General features: G+C 38.1%; 3 protein-coding genes and 1 pseudogene across 3 annotated transcripts; 3 read left to right on the top strand and 1 right to left on the bottom strand.

Moving 5' to 3' along the window:
• Nucleotides 1–361: 361 nt before the first annotated feature.
• Nucleotides 362–5,316, top strand: LOC119188824 (nucleoporin 88-like; the record flags this gene model as incomplete). The annotated part of the gene is given in 6 exon segments (XM_037436831.1): nt 362–472; nt 1,240–1,400; nt 1,403–1,451; nt 2,146–2,314; nt 3,072–3,200; nt 4,834–5,316. Coding segments are annotated over 6 exon segments (766 nt in total), but the record flags the coding sequence as incomplete, so codon positions are not given.
• Nucleotides 5,317–5,490: 174 nt separating this feature from the next.
• Nucleotides 5,491–14,966, top strand: LOC119188825 (nucleoporin 88-like). Its single transcript, XM_037436832.1, has 9 exons — nt 5,491–5,807; nt 5,915–6,083; nt 9,592–9,691; nt 10,343–10,456; nt 11,176–11,313; nt 12,020–12,108; nt 12,557–12,713; nt 13,190–13,278; nt 14,529–14,966. Exons 3-9 carry the CDS (start codon nt 9,680–9,682, stop codon nt 14,593–14,595), a joined length of 666 nt encoding a protein of 221 aa, XP_037292729.1. The 5' UTR covers nt 5,491–5,807; nt 5,915–6,083; nt 9,592–9,679; the 3' UTR covers nt 14,596–14,966.
• A 1,243-nt stretch (nt 14,967–16,209) lies between these two features.
• On the bottom strand, nt 16,210–20,057 carry LOC119188874 (sarcoplasmic calcium-binding protein-like). The gene is made up of 5 exons (XM_037436987.1): nt 19,750–20,057; nt 19,083–19,244; nt 18,326–18,466; nt 17,614–17,733; nt 16,210–16,847 (listed from the first exon to the last, which is right to left on the bottom strand). The coding sequence occupies exons 1-5, from the start codon at nt 20,047–20,049 to the stop codon at nt 16,737–16,739; spliced, it is 834 nt and encodes a 277-aa protein (XP_037292884.1). The 5' UTR covers nt 20,050–20,057; the 3' UTR covers nt 16,210–16,736.
• A 1,054-nt stretch (nt 20,058–21,111) lies between these two features.
• Nucleotides 21,112–23,913, top strand: part of LOC119188857 — a 22,822-nt pseudogene continuing 20,020 nt past the window's right edge.

The raw sequence follows: 23,913 nt of genomic DNA, 5'->3' as shown, positions 1-23,913 counted from the left end.
CTGAAAGTCTTGAAGCAAGAGAGAGAAAAGATGACTATGAAATATTCATAGAATTCAAATGGTATGATAAAAAATGTTAATTTATTGTTTGTTTAATGTATACTATTTGTCGCCAGTTCGAAAAGCAATTTCTACCAGAAAAAAACGGACGAAAAACTCTCTGTCATACTAGATTATCTTTAAACGATATACCAATCGATACCTTCAATAACATAAAATTAATTTGGGTCTGCTCCCACTTCTCACACAAACATCACAATCTTTATCCTTCAAGGGGTAGCCAGAGGTGCAACCATGGCACCCACTTTTCACCAAATGTTTTCCTATCGTTCTCATAATGTTGTTTGTATTTTTTCAGAAGCGTGTCACTCGACGAGAGGTTCCTCTACACATTGGGAGATGTCCGTCGCGTGCACTGGCATCCGAATTCACTGTCACACGTTCTCGTGCTGGTCTCTGATAATACTATCAGGTAATATAATAGTTACTTACGTAGGTTTCAGACAAGCCGCTCATTGTGGTAGTTCAAAATACAAAACAGATTGAAAAGGTTATATATTGTGAAGTCATGTTGATATTTTTCTCTGTTTACAACAGTAAAGTTGTAAATATCCTCAACGGCGTGCTTTGCTATCGCTTTAGTATACACTCCGTACGTTTTTTCCAAAGTTTCATTTTAACATAAATTGTATATTTTTTTTAAGTAATATTTTGAATTTGCCTGTGTGGCGTAGTTGTATTACGGTACGACTGCAATGCTGAAGTCTCGGTTTTCATTCATGGATCGAGCAATGATATTAGGTTTTACTTCTCTGAAAGATGGTGCACCAGTTGCACTAATGTTTACCCCTTTGGGGACGAAAGGTGTAAGTGTGTGTGTGTGTGTGTATTTTTAAGCTGTAAGACCAGACCATTTAGTAGAGACTTTGCCGGCATCACACCCACCACTACAACTTCTGTAAGCCAGGATCAGAAGCGGCACGCATAACACCGAGCAGTGAAGCTCAGCGAGTCTCAGCGAAAACGAATATGCCATTATCCCGCAACGAAATTAATCAAATAGAAAGATAGGGCGGAGTTGGAAATATTAATTGTTCACTTCCCTCCAGAGCAATGCGGGTGACAAAATCATGATCTAAGGAGACGTTTTAACCTCAAGGATAGGGACGTTTAGTAGTTAATATTACATTAATCGTTATGTTGACAACTCCAAACCCGAAATACATCTCTCGATTTCAGACTGTATAACATAGCTCTCCGTTCGGGCCCGAAGCTCGTCAAGGTGTACACGATCGGCCCGAAGCCGTCCAGCCTGCTCGCCGGGAAGACGATCCTGGACAGCCTCGGAGACACTGCGGTGGACTTCACCCCCACACCGGATGGGGACCAGCTGCTCATCCTGAGGGAGATGGCGAGGTTTACATGCTGTCGTGTGATTTGGAGAGTAAAAGGTATGGAAAGAAAGAATAATGTATTGTCGCGGTACATGAATTTAAAACCATATACTTCTCGAAAAGAACACTTTACCATAAGTTATTTTAACAATGAGTGCAAAATAAAATTGTATATTAAATATTCATAAAAAGCAATTTAATTTTACATGTTCCAAGGCCATTATTACTACAAGAAAAGAATTTGTTGAAGCGGCAACATCAAGTTTTTTGGCGAAAATATTAATTGTTTTTCATTGATGTATTTTTGCACAATGTTAGCAAACGAGTATGTAGTTTTATTTAGTAACGAAATGTAAAAATGACTCTACATATAAAAGTGAGAAACAAAAATTAAAACATGTTTCATATCCAAACCGGGACCACTATGTGGCCATCTCAGGAGAAGCTGTGTCACGACAACCAAAACTCTAATATTGCTCTTTAAAGTCAGTTTACGGTGTAAAGTGCAGAGCTTTATAGAAAAAAAAATACAGTTTTTTTATGAAAGTTAGTTGACGTATTTTTGTGGCGTATGCGGTACCGAGTATGAAGGTGTCGGGTTCGATTTTCGGGTCACGTTAATTGACTTTGAATTTTTCATAAAAAAATTGTCTGTTAAATGGCAATAAGCTGATCAATTCATCGGCATTTCTGCCTACCCCTGAATTTATGATACTGTAAGATGTTATACAGATGTATTATTAACTTCCAGCCCGCCCCACCCGAAGCTGACCGGGCCGATCGCGATCTACCCCCCAGCGGACGACAACTACGGCTCGGAGTCGTGCTCGATCCTCGCGCTGGGCGGGGGGGACGTGCCGCCCATGGTCATCATAGCCACCTGCACCGCGTCCATATACCACTGTCTGCTGCTGCCGAATGTGAGTACTATGATACTACACTTAAGAGCTATTTTTTTTTGACAAAGTGACTTCACTGCACCTGATTTTAAGAAGTGAAGCCAAATGAAAGTGCCGATTACTACGAGTAGGAGGTGTTTTTTTTTTCAAAGTTCGTCAAAGTGGCTTCATTGTACCTGATGTTAAGAAATGGAGCCCAAAGAAAGTTTCGACCGTTTTGGATGTTTTGGAAGGTTAATTGCCATCGACCATCGGAATTGAAATTAGGGTCAATTCATACGAGCGAGAGTCGATGTGTATCGGGCACAAATTCTAGATTCCGAGCTGTTACTGAGTAGAAAAACCTTCATTAAAAAAAAAAAAAAAAAAAAAAATAAGACAATAACTCTATTATTATTTAGTTTTTTTTTGTAAAGCGGCGATAATCTAGAGTTAGTTGGAACGGACTGCCAAGACGAATGTCCGCAGGTTCAAAACTCAAAAGAACACACCTTAGACTTTTCTAAAAGTATATGTGTACTCATTGTGAGTTATCGCTTGCTTTAACGGTAAAGGAAAACGTCGTGAAAAAGCTTGTATACCCGAGAAGTTCTCTATAGGATTTTTGAGGATGTGTGAAGTCTCCCAATCTGCACTACAGCGAGGTAGACTAAGGCCTAATCCCTCTCAGTAGTAGAGGAGGCCCGTGACCAGCAGTGGGACAGTATATAATACTGATACTATTATTTATATATTTATTATAACTCTTTAAGTCTGTAATGATGTTCATATATTGTAGAGTAACGAATCCGAAGCGGCAAACGGCGACAGCCACGCCCTGTACGTGGTGGAGACCGTCGAACTGAACATCGTACTGAACTCGGAGGACGACGCGCTACAATACTCTTATCCAGTGCAGCTGATCCAGGTGAGTTTACCATTTATCTTGTATAGGTGTATTTTGTGGCTTCGCCTGCGTGAAAAACCATTCTTGGAGTAAAAGTGACACTAAACAGGGTCCTTTCGGCATTGCATTACTAAATTAAACCACATACCTTTCTATTTGGAAATAAGACTATACAACAAGTTACTTGTGTCTTAGATGTAAAATAAAAAAGTGTAAGATTCGAACAAAATTAATATTAATAAAAAGTGATTTTAATTTTACGCGCCCTAATACCACTATTACTTCTCTAAGAGAATTCGTCGCAGCGACAATATCGTATTTTCAGTCAGAAATACACTAACGCACACGCCATATTCGCTAAACTAAAAAATGATCAAAAAATCAGGAAACTAAAACCAGGATTTTCGGTGAAAATATTTGTTATTAATGGATGATTTTTGGCACAACGTCAGCAAAGTTGAAGATGAGTATGTGGTTTCATTTAGTAACGCAATGTCAAAATGAACCTCTATATATTTTTCTTTATGAATTATTGCTTGCTTTAAAGGTGGTCTCTCATATGTGAGAGTCCGCTTGGGTTGGTGCGCCTGTAATGTTTATTTCTACCGTCAAGCAGTGTGTATTCACTTGTGTTCCGGTTTGAAGAACACTGTAGCCAGTGTAACTACTGGACATAATGAGACTTAACATCTCACGTCTCGGGATGTCGAGCGCAGTGGAATACCAAATACTTTGTAATTCAAGGTATCGGATGGTGTCTCATAATTCAATGTGTGAGATGGTGTTTTTATTGTTTATGGGCAAGTAACGGGGAACGTGCACCAACTGATATCATTATGCACGCACACAAGGCAAAGCAAAATTACGTAGGTACAGCAATATGCTGTATCATATTGACGCAACGACGAATGACGTAACTGTCACGTACACTAGAGAGACTTTTCCCGCCTCACATCCACCACTACAACTCCTGTAAGCCAGGATCAGCAGTGGCACGTATTTATGACACCGAGCGTTAAAGCTCGGCGAGTAGGGAAAACTAATTTGTCATTATCCCGCAACGAAATTAATCAAATAGAAAGACAGGGAGGAGTTGGAAATATTTACGTAGTCACGCACACTAGTTTATAATCCTTGGTCAACTAGTTTTAGTGTCATTGAAGCACACTACGTCTAGACCATTGATTCCCAAAGTCTTCCAGGTGATCCCCAGGGGTCCACGGGAGACTTGACGGGGGTCTACGTTGGCGTGTCCAAAAGATCGGGTTCACGAAAATTTATCTGATTTGATAGTTAAGTACTAAAATGTCGTCTTGGCCTCACTAACGTAGGTAGATAATATTGACAGGGGTCGTAAGGGGCGCGGTGACCCGAGCATAACTGTCCAGACGCCCCACGCGGTGGCGGGGCGGTATTTGTAATGCACCTTCTCTGCGTAACCAAAAAAAACAGATGTCAACGGAAACAAGTAAATCCTTGAATGAGGGGTCTATAAGAAAAAAAAGTTTGAGAATCTTCGGTCTAAGACATTCTTTTGTCTAAGTTTTAACACTTGATCGCTAATTATATCCAAAACAAATGTACAAAACAGTTAATAACTGATGGATTTGTTTGAATTATGTTTCGATTGAGTATATTCTTGTCCCCCCCACAGTGCGCGGGCGGCGCGTACGCGGCGCTGCACGCGGGCGGCGCGCACGCCGTGTCGCTGCCGGCGCTGGCCAGCCTCGCGCACTACGCGCGCGGGGACGGTGCGTACACTCACACTGGACTCTACACATATATATATTGTATCCCCTAGTGCCCGGCGGCGCGTACGCGGCGCTGCACGCGGGCGGCGCGCACGCCGTGTCGCTGCCGGCGCTGGCCAGCCTCGCGCACTACGCGCGCGGGGACGGTGCGTACACTCACACTGGACTCTACACATATATATATTGTATCCCCTAGTGCCCGGCGGCGCGTACGCGGCGCTGCACGCGGGCGGCGCGCACGCCGTGTCGCTGCCGGCGCTGGCCAGCCTCGCGCACTACGCGCGCGGGGACGGTGCGTACACTCACACTGGACTCTACACATATATATATTGTATCCCCTAGTGCCCGGCGGCGCGTACGCGGCGCTGCACGCGGGCGGCGCGCACGCCGTGTCGCTGCCGGCGCTGGTTAGCCTCGCGCACTACGCGCGCGGGGACGGTGCGTACACTCACACTGGACTCTACACATATATATATTGTATCCCCTAGTGCCCGGCGGCGCGTACGCGGCGCTGCACGCGGGCGGCGCGCACGCCGTGTCGCTGCCGGCGCTGAGCCAGCCTCGCGCACTACGCGCGCGGGGACGGTGCGTACACTCACACTGGACTCTACACATATATATATTGTATCCCCTAGTGCCCGGCGGCGCGTACGCGGCGCTGCACGCGGGCGGCGCGCACGCCGTGTCGCTGCCGGCGCTGGCCAGCCTCGCGCACTACGCGCGCGGGGACGGTGCGTACACTCACACTGGACTCTACACATATATATATTGTATCCCCTAGTGCCCGGCGGCGCGTACGCGGCGCTGCACGCGGGCGGCGCGCACGCCGTGTCGCTGCCGGCGCTGGCCAGCCTCGCGCACTACGCGCGCGGGGACGGTGCGTACACTCACACTGGACTCTACACATATATATATTGTATCCCCTAGCGCGCGGGCGCGGGTACGTCCCGCTCCGTGAGTCGTAAGCGTCAGTGTTATCCCCAGAGGACGCAGAGAGCTTGCTGGCGAGCCTGTGCTCGCGGCCGAGCGTGTCGCGGTACGTGGTGCACACGGGCGGCGCGCGGGCGCCGTGCGCGCCGGCGGGCGCGGTGGTGACGGCCCCTCCACTCCCCACGCTGCTGGTGCTGTGCGCTGACGGCGCGCTCATCGCCAGGTGACGACTATTTATGGAGGTTCAAAAATGGTTTAGGGACCTCTGTTGGACAAGAACCAGATTCCAATTTACATCACAAAGATTCTTCTCACTTTAACCATCATTATAGGGCGTTACTGCCTTGTGAGATGTTCAAAAGCCTTACGATGAACACTTTCCTAATATCAACCCTGTATTATATACTGTCCCACTGTTGGACACGGACCTCCTTTACTACTGAGAGGGGATAGGCCTTAGTCCACCACGCTGGCCTAGTGCGGATTGGTAGACTTCACACACCCTCGAAAATTCGTAGTAGAGAATTTCTCAAGTATGCAGGTTTCCTCACGATGTTTTCCTTCACCGTTAAAGCAAGCGATAGCTCACAAAGAATACACACATATTTTTTTAAGAAAAGTCAGAGCTGTGTGCCCTTGGGATTTGAACCTGCAGACATTCGTCTCGGCAGTCCGTTCTACAATCAACTAAGCTATCGCCGCTGTTTCACATACACTTTCCTGCAGGCACAATTGGGTATTTGACATAGTAAAGAAATAAATAAATTTGGTATTGAACATTATATAATTTAAGGTGTTAATTAAGAATATTTGACTTAAATTACAAATAAAAATTATTTAATATTTTATTTTCCTAAATAAAAATAAGAGTTTTTGAATCTGTGCATCATTTACAAGAAACGTCTCAAGCGAGCAAGACTAGAGAACGTGACGTCACGATGTATTATATGTAATGTCTTGTCTATTGGTCTTGTAATTCCGAAAAGATTTTGGCGCGTTTCGCAGGTTTCATTAATATTTATTTGATTATTTCGTGTCCAAAGTGCACTTCACCGAAAACAAACATGGAAATTGGTTTTATTCAAGCGGACAGTGCAAATTTGCCAAAAATTGTGTCTTTTATGATCGCAAATTTCTTTGCCTCAAACTCGGACTTTTGTTCTGCAGAATTGAGGAACGTGAAAACTTCATTGTAAGTACAAAACTATCCTTTTCTGATATTTTGTTCAATTCACAATAGATTACAGTTTGATTTATGTACTTAGCCTTATTTTGTTTTGCTATAAAATAACCTTCGTGTCATGTATATGATAGGTACATGTTTACTTTGTAGACTATAAATACAAATAATACATTTATTACGTTACCAATAAAATCATAACTTATAAGAATCTTACTCTGGTTAGGTACCTGTTATTTGTGTAAAATCTTTTCAACGAAAAGTTGCTCGTATTGTGGCTATCTGTGATGCTTTATTTCTATTTTTACAGATCATCAAGACAGTTGTATGGTGATGATGCTAATTCATATGCTAACTCAAATCCTAAAACATCAAGCTGATTACAAAGTGCCCGACATTCTTCAGTTCTCGATGCATTATTAGAGCATCAAGCATAAGAAAGGAAGTGACTGTGAAACGTTTTTAGCCAAAATTAATGGTGTTTTTACACAAGAAAATATAAATTTTGTGGAAAGTCTGACTCGAGCACAACACGAAATTCAAGCATGGCATGAGTTAAGGTATTATTTATTTATAGGTATTTGATTGCATTTTAAATGTGATGTTGCCTTTTTAAATGTAATTTGATACTGTAAGGATTGAACTAATAAGATATTTAAAATCAATGTTCTAGAGCAAAATTCCCAACCTGGGGTCTGTGGACATATCTAGAGTTGGCTGATTTCAATGTTAAAGCTATATGAAGTTTCAGGTTGTGCTTAAGAGAAGCATTTTATTGTGATTTAAGGAGGTCTGTGGTGATCATCTTTGCTCATTTAGTGGTCCACAGCTAAGAAAGTTTGGAAAATGCTGTCTTAGATCAATATATATTGGAATTATATGTTTCCATGTGAGATGCAATCTCAAAATGTAAATTAGTCTTGTAGCTTTACTAGTCTTTGATGTTTGTGTTCACATGTGTTGGGCACCCATTCTACAGGGCATCCTAGTGGGGATATAAATGTATATGTGGCCACCAGATAGTCACTAGTTTAACATTTAAAAAAAAATGAATTTTCTTTTCAGGAATAAAAGCATCAAAAGCATTTGATGTTTCACGATGCAAAATAACTGTTGGATCCTTGGTTGCCTTAATAATGGGAGCTAAAGTACCAGATACTCCAACCATGAAAAGAGGAAAATCATTGGAAGAAGTAGTAAGAAAGGAGTTGGAAAAAAATATGACAGGATTGCAGAATGTGGTTTTATTATTAGCCAAAAATTCCCAATGGTAGCTGCATCGCCAGATGGTATTTTAGAGGGTGACACAGTTATTGAAATTAAATGTCCAACAAGCCAAAAAAGTTTTATATACTATATATGTAACAACACAATCACAGAAAAGTTTGCAGTCTAAGTTCTTTTGCAAATGTATGTGAGTAATTTAACAAAAGGTTTATTTTGTGTGGCAGATTGGGAATTTGAAAAAAATAATAAAGTCCATGTAATACCAATAGAGTATGATGAGATCAAAGTAAATGATATTTTATCTAAAGTTGTAAAGTTTTGGAAGAATAATGTTTACAATCTATTGTAAAAACTTATTTTTATAACTTAATATAGGAAAATAAAACATTATATTCTAAATTTTGTTTTTATTCGTCAAATGTTTTTAATTAAGGAGCCTAGTAAATTAATTAAGGCATGTGCAATAACAATGCAATCGTCCAAAAACTTAATTAAATTTGTATTGACAACTGAATGCGGTTTTAACATTAATAATAATAATATTTTTTTATTGTAAATAACCGAATTTGTTTACAATTTCAAAGGTTACAAATTACAAACTTATTATAAAAACATTGAGAACTCCCTTAGATGTCGGATGACTCTTTCAATGTGTATCAGTAAACTTGCTATCTCCTTAGTTTTTGGAGCTTCAACTTTGGTTTAATTAGACTTAACTGATACACTTGGCGGTCTCACTAAACTGCATCCCTTTTGTAATAACAGTTGCTCAATATGCTTGAATCCTCTATCAGCTAGTATAATCGCACCAGGTTCCCAATGATCTAAAAGTTGCAATTTTCAACCAAACATACATCGCTAATCCTGCCACCATAACCAGGAGAAATGTAGTTAATAATACCATCAGGTGTGCTACTTATAAGGTATTTTATTGTATTGGCCTTTTATAATCTTGAATAATAAACGAATCTCACGTATTGTTTATATTAAGAGTATTACATCATGACGTCACGCCCCTTATTTGTCACGTGACTTAGCGTTTTAGTGGGAAACACAAAATGTAATTATTAAAACTGTCTTTTAGCTATTAAAATGGCTCTAAATATAAAAAAAACAATTGTCAAGCGTATCTTTAGTGACTATAGAACATTTTAAAGTACTTTACGAAAATTTGTCAAATACCCAATTAACCTCGCCCACAACGAAGATAATATAAACTTTTGAGTAACACATTGGAACTTAGAATTGTCTTTGATATGGGATACCAATAGCTTTAAAATAAAACATTAGTTAAATAATCTAACCGAACCGCTGTCTATTGCAGATCTCTAGAACCGTACGATTTAGAAGAACAGCTGTACAAAGAAATTCAACTGAAAAATCCCGCGCTTGAACAAGACGACCTGCGCAATATGATGAAAGAGGTATCATTGTTTATTTTCACCTATATGATTGTTAATCATTATATTTGATGTTATTATAGTAAAAATAATGAAATACTATACGTGTAATGTAAAATAAGGATAAATTCAGAGAATGTTTTTTTTATCATTGAGCACTTATTTACACGACTTGACATAATGTTTCTAATTTTTAAATTATATTAGAACTACGAAGTTCTACAACAGTAATTACTTTGGTTTACGATTATTTTAAAATTGCAGAAATAATTGTCAAAAACATTCTAACTGCCTATTTTTTCAAAATACTGGGAACTAGCTACTGATTAAATAAACTACGGGCGAAATTAACCAATTGGAGTGAAGTTAGTCTCACATGTTTACAGATAATTTATTTTGATTGGTCCAATTTCCCAATCACGATCATTTATTGATATCGTCCAATAGCCGTGCCAATTTTTTTTTATTTTTCTATTATTGCTTTCTATGATGAGACGAGCTTGCCGTTCGCCTAATGGTAAACGATACGACCATAAACAGCAGAAACACCACCCAACACCTTGAATTACAAAGTATTGTTTGGTATTCCACTGCGCTCGTCATCCTTAGACATGAGATGTTAAGTCTCATCAGGTCCAGTAGTTACACTGGCTACAATTTTTTCTTCGTTTCCAGCGCCAGAAGCTGACGTTCTCGTCGATCATCCAAGACATCCTCACGCGGGAGGTGTCGCAGCCGATCCTGCACACGGACCGGCGACACGAGCCCAGCCCCAAGGAGTGTCTCGAAGTGAGTACTAAATAATCTACTATTGAAAAGGACTCAGTAGCTTACCATAGAGGGGCTCTGTATAAAAATTTGTTGGGGGGTCCTTCAGTACGAACTTTTGGGCGCCTGCCTACTTTAGTGTAGGTATGGGCCAAGAAGGGGCCTCAAAGCTCGAGGGCCCCGTATCACATTGTAGTTACATTTTTTTGTAATTATGTTGTGTAGTGTACTGTGCGTGCACATACATGACAGGTATGATACGGGAACGATTTAGTAATAATGAAATAACCATTCTGAATGCCGCTTTAATTGCAACTGATCTGAAAAAATATATTTTGAGTAATGCTAAGTGACATTTGCTTATGATGCTAAAGTGAATCAATATTAGTGTGCGGTGATCCGTACACCTTAGACACAAAAAAGGAGATGAAAAAAGAATTATAAGAAAACCTATCCAACTCTTAAGTACCATCATCGTGGCCGGTGACGTAGTTGTATTACGGTACGACTGCATTGTTAATGTCTTGGTGCCGATTCTTGGGTTAGGCAAAGTGATGTTGGGTTTTTCTATTCAATATCAGCCCGGAGTCTGGAATTCGTGCTCGATATGGCGATCAGCTTGCCCCTTATCATCATAGGAAGGAATACATATGGCGGAAAGTGGGTGCACCAGTTGCATCTCTGCCTATTCCTTCAACGATAAAAGACGTGTGTGTGCTCATTGACATTGTGTGTGTCAGACGCTGAGCTCTGCGTGCGTGCGGCTGCGCGGCGAGTACGTGCGCAGACTCGCGCGCGCCGCGGCCGCGCTCGCCGACAAGCTGCGCGCCGTGCACACGCTCGCCGAGCGGCAGCGGGGGTGGCTGCACGCGCTGCAGGTACACACCGCACACCAACCACCACACACCAACCACCAACCACTACACATCACACACCAACCACCAACCACTACACATCACACACCAACCACCAACCACTACACATCACACACCAACCACCACACACCAACCACCAACCACTACACATCACACACCAACCACCACACACCAACCACCAACCACTACACATCACACACCAACCACCACACACCAACCACCACACATCACACACCAACAACCACACATCACACACCAACCACCACACATCACATACTAACCACCACACATCACACACCAACAACCACACATCACACACCAACCACCACACATCACATACTAACCACTACACATCGCACACCAAACATCAAACACCATATACACAACTAAAGGCTCTGTCATTAATAAGTTTTCAATATAAATAATTACATCAGCCCTGTATTTTGTAATGTATCACTGGTGGGCACGGGCTTCCTTTAATACCGGGAAAGCTTAGTCCACCATGCTAGGCGGTTTTTCTTTTTTTTGTTCGTGGAGGAATTACCTTATTACTACCGCCCAGTCCTCATGGGGGCGACTGAGCATTTATGTTGGGGTCACCCTGTCTTACGACAAAGTCAGTTACACGTTTTACCACAATATGGTGAGGTTTTTTATTTTCTTGGTCAAACCGTATTGATATTATATTATGTATTTATAAAATTTTCAGAAAGAAATAGACGACGTACAACTACAATCGGTCGTTTTGGAAGAGAAGCGTCTGCTTGCGGAGAAACACCAGGATGATATTAAATATAGGTAAACTTTGAAGTCTATAAGACATTGCCTTTCAAAGCGGGGGGTGCTTTTTTGTATGACCATCATGACCGTCAGTAGAACTGCTAATGTATATGAAAAATTTCATGATCGTCGACTAAAATAGTAAAAGCGTAACAAATAAACAAACTCTCATAATTTTAGTTATATGCTGGTGGTAGGATATATTTTATATCAGCCCGGATTGTAACTACTGTACAAGCAGTGAAACCCGCCATAGTAGTGGCCCAGGTAGTGTGCGCGTTCCGGGATCAGACTGTGTATATCCGGTTCCAACAGACCGGCATAATTGTATCGACTGACGAGACATAATCATCTCTCGTCAGTCATAGAGTATTGATACTCTATCTGAATACTATTATGCTTACCATCAGGTGTAGTGAAGTCACTTTGCCATATAAAATAAATGTATATAATGTATGTGTCGCAGGTGTTCCGCAGTGGTCCGCGGCCTGCGCGCGAGCTGCCGCGCCTCGCCCGCCGAGCGGGAACTCCTCGCCGAGCTGCACACCTACAAGCGGTGCCGCGAACGGTTCGCCGATCAGATACAGCAACTCAAACAGCACTCCAAACGGAACGCTGAAGAGGTCTGGCATTACTAATCTAATACTTGTCATTTAGGAAATTTCAATTTTTTTTTTTTCATAAAAAATAAAATTGATTGAGAGAGGAACAATATTACAGCCGATTTTTGTACCTGACAAAAGATAAAATTATCTTGTTTTGCATTATACAAATGTAAATCTGGCAAGAGATGTATGGGGGTATCCGTAAACTAATTGGATTAAAAATGACGTCTTTCATACAAATAATTTAAATTGTATTAAAATTTATAATACTTTGTTAGAAGAATTCACAAACCATCTTTTCAAACTGTCGGTTCATCTCACCTTTGCAACTAAACACTCCTAAAAAAGTATTTAACAAATCTTATCTAATTCTTAAATGCTATCCCCCGTTATAACTTCATCATACCGCATTCATCAGTTCAGTCCGTCAGTTTAATTTGACTGCATGCTATATCATTTAAATGTACTATAATTCGTATAAATACAATTTCCAGATCAATAAATGGCAAGAAGAATACAAGAAGAAAGACGCAGCTTTGGGCAAAACGCATAGCGACTCGATCCAATCTATTCTACAACAGCAGTAAGTAATTTTGTACAAATAAATATAGGGGAATCGTGGGGTAGTGCTATTCAAAAATAAATTTTAAATCACTTATGTTTACTGCATTTTTTCCTTTTACAAATGCTGAAACTCACAGAGTCTAGAATTCGTTTATTGTTGCGACAGGCTCGCCTCTCCTCACATTGTGGGAAGGAAGCTTAACGTAAAATTGATGTAACATTACCACTTCTGCCTATGCTTTTAGTTGTGAACCCATATGTAAGAAGTTCTTACTAATTACAGACTACATAAACGAGATTCAATTTATAAAGTTTAAAAAGTCAAATCTCACACTCATACGCAACGTGCTTGAAAACAAGTACATTTTTTTCTTCACACACGCACACACTCCTTTTATTCCCAAGTGGTAGCCAGAGACGACTGATGCACCCACTTTTCGCTTTATGTATTCCGTCCCTGATGTGACAGGGGGCGAGCCAATCGCCATATCGGGCACAAATTCCAAACTCCGGGCTGATACTGAGTAGTAAACGAGTAGAAAATTACTTTGTCTAAAGAAACCCAAGACCTCACACTGCAGTCATACCGTCATACAACTCTACTGAGACAGTAACTATATATATAAAATGAATCCCTATTTCCCTTGGTCACGTCATCACGCGTGAACGGCTGGACCGATTTCACTATTTTTTATCTTTGTTATGTTTGTTATTGTGAGGAGAAGGTTTTTATGAAAGAAAAAATTCAAAGAATTGCGCAAAAATTACAAAATAAAATTTCTAATTCATAAAATTTCTTAAAATTAGAAAATTTAAGAAAACTTAACGAAAATATTAATTTTATATAACTGTCAATTGTTTGAAATAACTGTCTGCGATTGACAGAATGCGCGCTGCAAATTCATAGTTAAGACGGGACAACGACTTGCAACGTCAGCTAGTTGATAAAAAAATACAATATAGCACGTTCTGTAGCACGTTCTAGATCTCCTATTCCGCGTACTCTCAAAGCTCTTAATGCCCTTCTACCAGCGCATCACATTTTCACGTAGTTTCGACTGATTGGAACGTGATCCAGTATTAATGTTTGCATTATTGTGAAATTAACTCATGATACCGCATATTTCCTGTAGTACATTATTGATCTGAATATCATACTGTAGTTATATGTTGTTATTATTAACATAATTAGTGTAATTTCTTCATCCGTTCTAATTGAAATAAATATATTTGGAATAACCATTGCTAATATTAAATTGTTATTTACAGAACGCTCCAAGTGTCCACGCTTATTGAAGAAACGAAGCTACTGAAAGATCAACTCAGCATAGTTTAGATATTGTATTAGTTTTGTCGGCCTCGTTTCTTGAACCTCCAGTTGTTATACTTAATTTCTTTCATAGTTTTAATTACAACACTCATTAACTTAATGTTAATGAATACTCCCAAGAAAAATGCATATTTATGTGGGGAAGTATTAGGAATTTCGTTTTTAGTTAATAGTTGTTAGAATTCTTTGTATGTTGATTATAAGATTAAAGAACTTGACCAATTTTTTTCTATAATTCTTCATTTTGTGTATGGATAAATTTAACTGACATTTAAACTGTCAGTATTAACTGAACACGTGTGCATTCTTGCAAATGTTGATTACCGACTTTCATTTTGTATTGTTTTGTAGTAATTTAAATAAAGTATTAAGACCAATTATTTATTTTATTTTGCTTTCTGTTTATTTATTTTTCTTTCTATGATATTCTATATATTATAATATTCTATATATAATAACAATAATGCATGAGAAGATTAATGAAGATGGAGGAAGCGAGTGAAGTATGCTAGAATCGTGCGAAGTGGCAATTTATAGTCTCTGCCTACCCCTATGGGATAGAAGGCGTGATACTGTGTATGTGTATATGTAATTTCACTAACTAAATAACGTGCGTTATGTGCTTCTTACAAACTTTTAAACTATGGTAGTATAATTTTTTTAGGTTAGGTTAGGTAGCCCAATGCCTATAATAGGTTAGGTTAGGTTAGTTTCTTTAATTTATGGGAGAGTGTATTTGCTGACCTCATCTATTTATTAGGTTAGGTATATACCTAACCAATGGGACCCAGGTTAGCATAAAATGTAGTTATAATATCTAGCCTAATTTAAAGATGCGTTTGGCAAATTTACGATTCTAAAGACTATCATAGAAAATCAAGTCCCAGACTCATATGACTTACTAAGAGGTTATGTTCGGATCTTTCTAACATTCCATAAAATATTAGGTGTTAAACCTAAATATTTAATTTAAAGAAATTTTGAATTTAAACGACCTAATACAACGACATATTCAGGAAATGTGAGCGCAAATGTAATTTCATTTTAACCTAACCATTTTTTTTTGTGTTTAGGCGTCCCTGTAGCCAACACAGTGGGAAACCTGAGAATGAGATACTAGAATCCCCTGGCTTAGCGACTAGAGACTCAGTTTTTTCTATTCCTTTTCCCTACGCACATCATAGGAATTTCATCCTTCCCCATATTTCATATTTAATAATTGCACATAATAAAACCATATTTGAAGTTTCCTTTTAAGTATATAATATTCTTGTGTTACGAGTAGGACACTCCACTCTCCTTCAATTGATAAAAACAAGTTGTGTCACTCCGCTGTTTCTTAATTACACACAACATGTGTGTTTATTTTTAAAGAATAAAGAAACAACAAGAAAAATGTGGGCCGGCGTGAGTGCGTGCGTGATATATATGTGTGTGTGTGCGTGTGAGTGTGTGTGTGTGTGTGTGCGTGTGTATGTTTTATTTTGTTAAATTATATCTGTTATAAGGTACTCAATCTTATCATCTTTTTTAGTCAGGTTATCAATGATATTTTACACATATCACTTGACTTTCTTTGTAACAAATTAAAAGTATAATTTTATTAATAAAACACTTTTATATAATCATCATTTTATTGAGATTCTATTAAGATTCCATGTCACTCAAACATTCATAGATAACGAATGTTTTTTTATTTATTTTTACATTAACATTGTTAATGTTTATGGAACTTAACTATACTTATGTAAACAGATTTGTATGAACGAACATTGCGTATCTGATTATATCATAATTAAAAAGCTAACACATGAAATAAAAATTAAATGATAGACAATGAATTTACGTGATTTAAAAACGTAGGTATTTATATATCTGATAACGACTATATTAGAATCCAAGGGAATGAAAAGAGACCAAATTTAAATCTAAATTGCTTTATTGGCATCCAAGTCACAGTTGCATTATTTAGAATTAAATTCGACATACTTTTCATTCCTCCTTCCTTAACATTTCCAAAAAAAATTGCACCTCACAAAGTCCGCTCATACAAAACAAATTAAAGCTAAAGAATATCCGTATACCTAATTATGTTACATATTCCATCGTTACTGGTAATGATAACATAGCAGTCTTATGATAATGACTTAGATTTCAATGAGCGGCCCCCAGAACATCTTGGACACGCGCGACTCGTCTTCAGTGAAAAAGAAGTCTTTGCCGAGCTCCACAAATTCTTTTAGAGATAATTTGCCGTCCTGGGAAGAAAATAATTGTTCATTAATACTAATATATAAAGCTGAAGAGTTTGTTTGGACATGCATTACTCTACTCTCAGGGAATACCAGTGGCGAAGTGTGAAATTTTTCAAAAGGTAACCTGAGGCAACAAAAAATTGTCTTAGTTAACATATCACGGTCAATATAACAGAAAACAAAACTAAGACAAACGTAAATAAACCTAAAAGGGAAGCCGGTAGGAATCGGGTTATATTGACGCTTCGCCACTGGGGAATACTAAACCAATATTGAGTTTTTCACTAATAGAAAACTACATTACTCCTGAGAGGCTACTATTTATCCCGGAAAATATATACCCGGGAATAACTAATACACGAAAGTGGAGCCGTAGGCAAAACCTAGTAAATAATAAATACTATTTAAATGGACATAGCACTACAATAGAAACTCTTTGTTAGAATTGCATTGGACTTTTTATATAGCCACGTTAAGATGATGGTAAGTGGAGTGGAATCCAGATAGACTATCGACTGACGATAGATTATTCCTCGACAGTTAACATAATTACGCCGGGTCTACTTTGTTATGGAGGAAAGTGAGATATATTCATTTCTAATTTCTTTCTATTTGATTAATTCCCTTGCATGTTAAACACAGACATGTCTTCAAAGAGGCGTCGAACTTCAACGCTTGATGTCAGTGCGTCTTATTATTTTGGTTTAGTTGCAGTAGCTGGTGAGCGTGGGGTGCCCTAATCATAGAACTTTTTAATAAGTCTGCTTACCCCATTAATGTCTATGACCGCGAACGCGACGGCGGCGTGGTCGTTATTCAAGCCAAGACACTCGAAGAACAACTTGAACTCGTTCACCGATATGTACCCCGACTTGTCCTTGTCGACAGCCTGTAAGAATAAAACATTTTCTTTATCTCAGGATATATTGCCTTATACTGGACTAACATTACATCTTTTAGATTTTACGTTTTAGTGTTGTCTGTTGTTAAGTCTGCAAGAAAACTTAAATAAATAAATACATATTTTGTGACTTTGTTTCTGAGTTACGAAATTAATTATTCTATAAAGTTGAAGTAATATTTTGAGAACACCTCATACATATTTCTATCAGACTAGATAGCTTCCATTGAAGTCATAAAAATCCCGCCATAGTAACACTAGCCAATGGCCGGTGTACAATGTGCCTCTAGTAAAGCACACTGGAAATTAGCGACCACGGAACACAGAAAGTCTCAATTTGGTACATTACACAAAAAAAAATTTGGTACATACTTTATACACATTTATTATTACAATTTATATGACATAAAGCTATTAAAATATAATTACTTTTAAATTCTAGTTTATTTATTTATTCGATGTCAATAAGCGACTTAAACAGATTAAAATAATTATTGCGACATACGATCTTCGTATTATGGGTTTCTTTCTCCTGTATTAATGCTGTCTTGGTCTAAGAGGAGTTATATGGAAGCTGTACCTTGAACAAGTAAGGCAGCCAGCGATGCGCCTTCTTCTTCAACGTCTTGTCATTGAGCACGTGGTGCATGTCCTCCAGGTACTGCTCCACGGTGACGAAGTTGTACGGGTCGATGGCGCCCCACTGCTCCTCCCAGGTCAACTGGAGATGCAATAATACTTGCGTTTTATTGGTGATAATAAATTTTGAAAGAAGAGCAAGTGTAGGGTGTACCTACTGAATGTATTATGAATCAGATTAGATAATTATGAAACAGGAAAACTAGGATTGACGGTAATGGGAATATTAGGTAGGCTACAAGATTCAGTTCCGAGAATTTCATGTCTATTTCGATATAAGGCGGAAACTTTAGAATCATATTACATAATCATAATAATAATATCAGCCCTGTATATACTGTCCACTGTTGGGCACGGGCCGCCTCTACTGAGAGGGATTAGGCCTTAGTCCACCACGCTGACCTAGTGCGGATTGGTAGACTGCACACACCTTCGAAATTCCTAGTAGAGAACTTCTCAGATGTGCAGGTTCCTCACGATGTTTTCCTTCACCGTTAATGCGAACGATAAATTCACAAAGAATACACACATAATCATCACACACTTAAAAACTACGACTGACGCCAATCGAAATATAAGGTAGGTAAACTACGTTTCAGTTCGTATTTTTTTATAAGGGCAAGTGATCATGACCTCATAAGTACCGCCTTACATAAACATAGAAATTGCTAGTATAATCAAGGATGAATCATTTTTACCTTAATAATATCGCTGAACTCCTTGGCCTGCTTCTCATCAAGGTGTCCCAACGACTTGAACCTCTCGGCGAAGAGCACGAAGTCGTTGAACGAGATCAGCCCGTCTTTGTCCACATCGAGGATGTTATGCACCGTGTGCATCTTGCGACGCCAAAAGTCAGACTACCGACAAAGGATAGTTTATTAAAAATTTGAAGGGGAATGAAACTTTGGTCATAAATAAAACTTTTCCATCAGGTAGGGGAGATGGATTAGGTGGTCAAAAAGTTAGATGCATAGCATTACGCGCCTGTAAATTTGGAATTACAACTAGGAAGAATTACCAATTCCTTCGCTCTTATGAGTTCTGGCTCTCATTTTGATCCTTTTTTGTGGAGGATAAAGACTATCTCATTGACTACAATGTCTTTCAAATTGCGTCATAACAATGATTGCACATTGATGCTTATAAAAGATGTAATTGTAGGGTAACCTAACGCTCAGAAATAATGATGATTGATGCTCAGTAATAAGATACATTGTCCTACAAATTGCATCACAATGATTGTTACATTGATGGTTATAAAAGAAAATAGGGTGCTAACCAGACAGGCTCTTGCATTCTGGATATTCTCAATATAATACCTAATGATGGTAATTATTCTGAAATTCAAAATAATAAACTCACCCGATCAAATCCCTTGCACTCAGTGTCGGAATCAGAATCAGACTCGGAATCCGACTGTTTCCTCCGATCGGTCTCCGGTCGGCCATGATGCTTGCTGTACCGGCGCAGAGCACCGCGGTCTGCTAAATCGAGGTGCGACCTCTGCGGGTGCGGTCCCTGTAGCTGGTGAACTCGCACCGGGTGCGCTGGATGCACCTGATGCGGCGAATCGTTTAAATAGCACACAACGCCGTTGCACGTCGGCTTTGTATGGATTAACTGGAACAACGGAAGTGTAAATATAGTATTGTCAATTATCATAAATATTAAGTAATGAGTATATTATATAAGTAGTTAAAATATCCACATAATGCAGTTGGAGTTGTTTGTAAAAAAGACCAGCAACCGTGTATGTAAAGTGAGTCAATTGGTAGCTAAGTAATTACCACTCCTCATAATAATTAATTACAATAATAAGAAATCGTGTGCATCGGTGATCTGACAAAGAAGTAGAGAACGGGTAGATTAATATTACAGAGGGTAATAGGTAAAAAGTTTGAAGTCTCTAAGGGTCTGTTACACTGTTCAAAAACAGTTGTGGCAGTTAACGTATCAGACAATAAGGGTCTGTTCATTATCGCTGGGAGTGAAAACCCCTTGCAACCACCCTTACACTTGCACCGTTTTACATTAGATATAAAACAAAAAATAACTCACTCATTACCGCGGAGGTTTTATTATAGTAAAGCGTATTCAAATACCCGCACGTTTTAATTTGAAAATAGAATATTAATTTAATGATATTATATAGTATAGTATTTAGACGCAGATGAATCTGCCTTAAGTAATCTTGGCGGCGTCCATGGGCCTGTTTTACAACTTCTGAGTCAATTCCACGCGTCATATAAATGTATAAACCGACCAAATACAAAACTGACACTAATCTACGCTCCCAAATAAATGGTAATAATATGAGTACTATTTACATTAGCTGATTAATATAACTGACAAACAAAATTAATTTGAAACCCTTAATGCATATAGTTACTCTTTTGTTTTGTGTACCATTTATTTGACATCTTGACTTTTGTATTTCGTCGCCCTACATCAACGACAATTCTCATTCTCAAATTCCGTCACACAGGCCCTAAACTTATTTTATTCTATATTATAAATAATACGCTAAGACCAACGGAGTGATGAAAATAAAGGGACATTGCTCTTTAACAACTCTGTACCTAGTAGAACGTAAACTATAGTAATCGAAAAACTATGCCATTCGTGCCACTTGTGCTTAGCAAGTTGAAGTAGGATAACAAAACTAAATATTCAGATTACCTTATCAATGTGACCTATATCTGTCCATTCCCGAAGTAACTTATCATGCAACTCACGATAGCCGGGGTCATCGACCTGTTGCAAGATGTAACGGCATGCGCGTGCGCTCACTTGCACGCACCGCTTAGAATCATTATTTCTACTGAGAATAATCTTTTACTCATCGATAAAATTCGTTGCATCACTGAAATTGTATAAAAAATGCTGTATTTGGATCACATATCCGCAATATTTTGATGTTACCACTGATAAAAGTAATTTATTGCTATTTAAAATTTTTCCTGCCACAATACAGTTTTCAATTCTATAATTCAAATTAAATTACACAGACTTATAACTCTGTGTATTGCAGTAACTTTTAACCATGAATATCGTAAAAATACCTACTATTAATAAAAAAGTGTAAATATAAATATACTCAATGATAATGTCCTGGTTAAATTATTTGAATAGTTTGAACACGTTGTAGAGTTAAGAGGAAACACCTTGACCAGCCACATAAATCATGCATGAAAAACAACAACTATCTCTATTAAAATAAATTTCAATATAGATCAGAAAATGGTTAGGAGTACAAGTGCAGCCTTTCCAGTGACATCGCCAATCGGCCGCGATAAATATTCAGTCGAGTAGCCCAGTGCAGTGCCCTGCCTCTATAAATAGCCAAGGACAAAATGCATTCGTTTTAAACACTTTTCTATAGATTTCTACCAAGTAAATGTTGGTTTAAATTTAAAATATCCAGCTGCTTATCAACTGAAGTTTTATCAATTAGTCACTACTCTGTCCTTAGTTATATAATTTCAGAAATAAGTTTATAATAAGTTTGCGGAAAATACTGTTTTAAAACAATAAGTATTAGGTTAGAATTTTAATATTGTATTAAAAAGGACTTAATTTAGCGGTTTCGTCCAATCTTTACATTTATTGCAATCAAATATGAACACATCGTTTGTAAGTCATGATTTGGGCACAAATTTTAGAGTGCAATCTAGATTAAGTACTAACCTTAGCCATAGTCATTATTATGTCTTGATTGTATTCTGTGTGTCTTAAATCAAATAAAAAAAATAAATACTCATGTAGGAAGGATAAAATAAAGGGTGAACCGTATACTTTAAGTTGGTACCCATATTCCACTGTTCCGTGGTTGGTGCAATTATCAGACAAAAAATGTTTTGTCTCGTCTGTGGTACAAGGTGAGTGACATATCCAAGGCCCCTATAATCCCTTTCCTGTTTTTGAAGGTCGCCAACTGATTACTTACCAGTTTTCTATCAATAAAATATTTCCACTATACGTATCAATCTATACGGCTGAAGGTGTTGAGGGCATTTAAAACACGTCGAACAGAAACTTATTTACCGAAACTACAGTGAAAGGGGAAAGCTATTTTTATCAACATTTAGAAATAGAAACGCTTTTCCTAAAACACGAAAGACCGACGCACATAAAAAGTTGTAAATAATTCTGTTGTAATATATTCGATGGTCTTGGATTGTCAAGTGTGGTGCAGTACAATACAAAACTTCGTAATTGAGAGATGCCATTTAGTCCATTGAAATGTTACATTTTTTAGGCCTTACCTTGCGTTTTTTAGAGGACGCAATTTTATTTTTTTGAAGTGTAGGGGGGGTCAGTCTAAAGCTAAAACCAAGGTCGCCACCCTCTGTCCCACGGCCGCCATCTTGAAAATAGGGGTTGAAATGGTTTTACGATGTATCTCTTAAACTATTTATCTGACAAAAAATGTATAAACATTTTTGTTGCAAATTAAATTCTCTACAACTTTGGTCTGTAACTTTCTGTCGTAGAACTATAAATAAAAAGTTATGAAAATGTTAAGAAATTCAATGTTAAGCAATGTTCATTGCAACGTCATGAGAACGTGTGTTTATAAGGTTCATAATACTTTTTTGTACTCATTAATACCCAAATACCCAAGGGACCATTAGGGAACAGAAGAACATCTGCCTGCTATTATTATTATTATTTCTAACCTCTCGTATTGTAAGAATAGCTGATAATATTGTGTTGAAGTTGTCGTTCAACTTATATCTTTTAGTTGTGCTACATATTTATGTACGTGCGAATGTATTTATTCTGTTTTTAATTCTGCAGACGATTTAATGATTTTAGACACGATTTTAACTAGTGAAAACTATTTTTTATTAGCATTTTGACTTTTAAAAGACTTTTAAAAGTCAAATGCTAATAAATAACTTACTTATGACAACTTCAACACAATATTATCAGCTATTCTTACAATAAGAGAGGTTAGAAATAATAATAATAATAGCAGGCAGATGTTCTTTTGTTCCCTAATGGTCCCTTGGGTATTTGGGTATTAATGAGTACAAAAAAGTATTATGAACCTTATAAACACACGTTCTGATGACGTTGCAATGGACATTGCTTAACATTGAATTTCTTAACATTTTCGCTTATAACTTTTTTATTTATAGTTTTACGACAAAAAGTTACTGAACCAAAGTTGTATAGAATTTAATTTGGCAACAAAAATGTTTATACATTTTTTGTCAGATAAATAGTTTAAGAGATACATCGTAAAACCATTTCAACCCCTATTTTCAAGATGGCGGCCGGGACAAGGGTGGCGACCCCACAAACTTGGTTTTAGCTTTAGACTGACCCCCTACACTTCAAAATAAAATTGCGTCCTCTAAAAACGCAACCCCAAATGTAACTTTTCAATGGACTATTTGTATAATGTCTATTCATTCAGAAACGATAAAAATAAATAATATACCTAAACATCTGTTCTAAATTCAAAACCAAAAACATCTAATTAACCCTTCACTAGATACGTGGACTTCCAAACACGAG

The sequence above is a fragment of the Manduca sexta genome, chromosome 9 (genome assembly GCF_014839805.1).
Source record: "Manduca sexta isolate Smith_Timp_Sample1 chromosome 9, JHU_Msex_v1.0, whole genome shotgun sequence".
Classification (NCBI taxonomy): domain Eukaryota; kingdom Metazoa; phylum Arthropoda; class Insecta; order Lepidoptera; family Sphingidae; genus Manduca; species Manduca sexta.
Note: the sequence above shows the minus strand (reverse complement) of the source record. Positions and strands in the feature narration are given on the sequence as shown.

Excerpts from the sequence above, each read along its gene's own strand:
- LOC119188825 (XM_037436832.1), top strand. Across the intron at positions 10,457-11,175 it reads GCCCCAAGGAGTGTCTCGAA|ACGCTGAGCTCTGCGTGCGT; the intron begins GTGAGTACTAAA and ends TGTGTGTGTCAG. Across the intron at positions 12,109-12,556 it reads CAGGATGATATTAAATATAG|GTGTTCCGCAGTGGTCCGCG; the intron begins GTAAACTTTGAA and ends TATGTGTCGCAG.
- LOC119188874 (XM_037436987.1), bottom strand. The coding sequence starts at position 20,049 with ATGATAATTGACAATACTATATTTACACTTCCGTTGTTCCAGTTAATC. Across the intron at positions 19,245-19,749 it reads AGTGCAAGGGATTTGATCGG|TCTGACTTTTGGCGTCGCAA; the intron begins GTGAGTTTATTA and ends CTTTGTCGGTAG. Across the intron at positions 18,467-19,082 it reads AGTTCAGCGATATTATTAAG|TTGACCTGGGAGGAGCAGTG; the intron begins GTAAAAATGATT and ends TTGCATCTCCAG.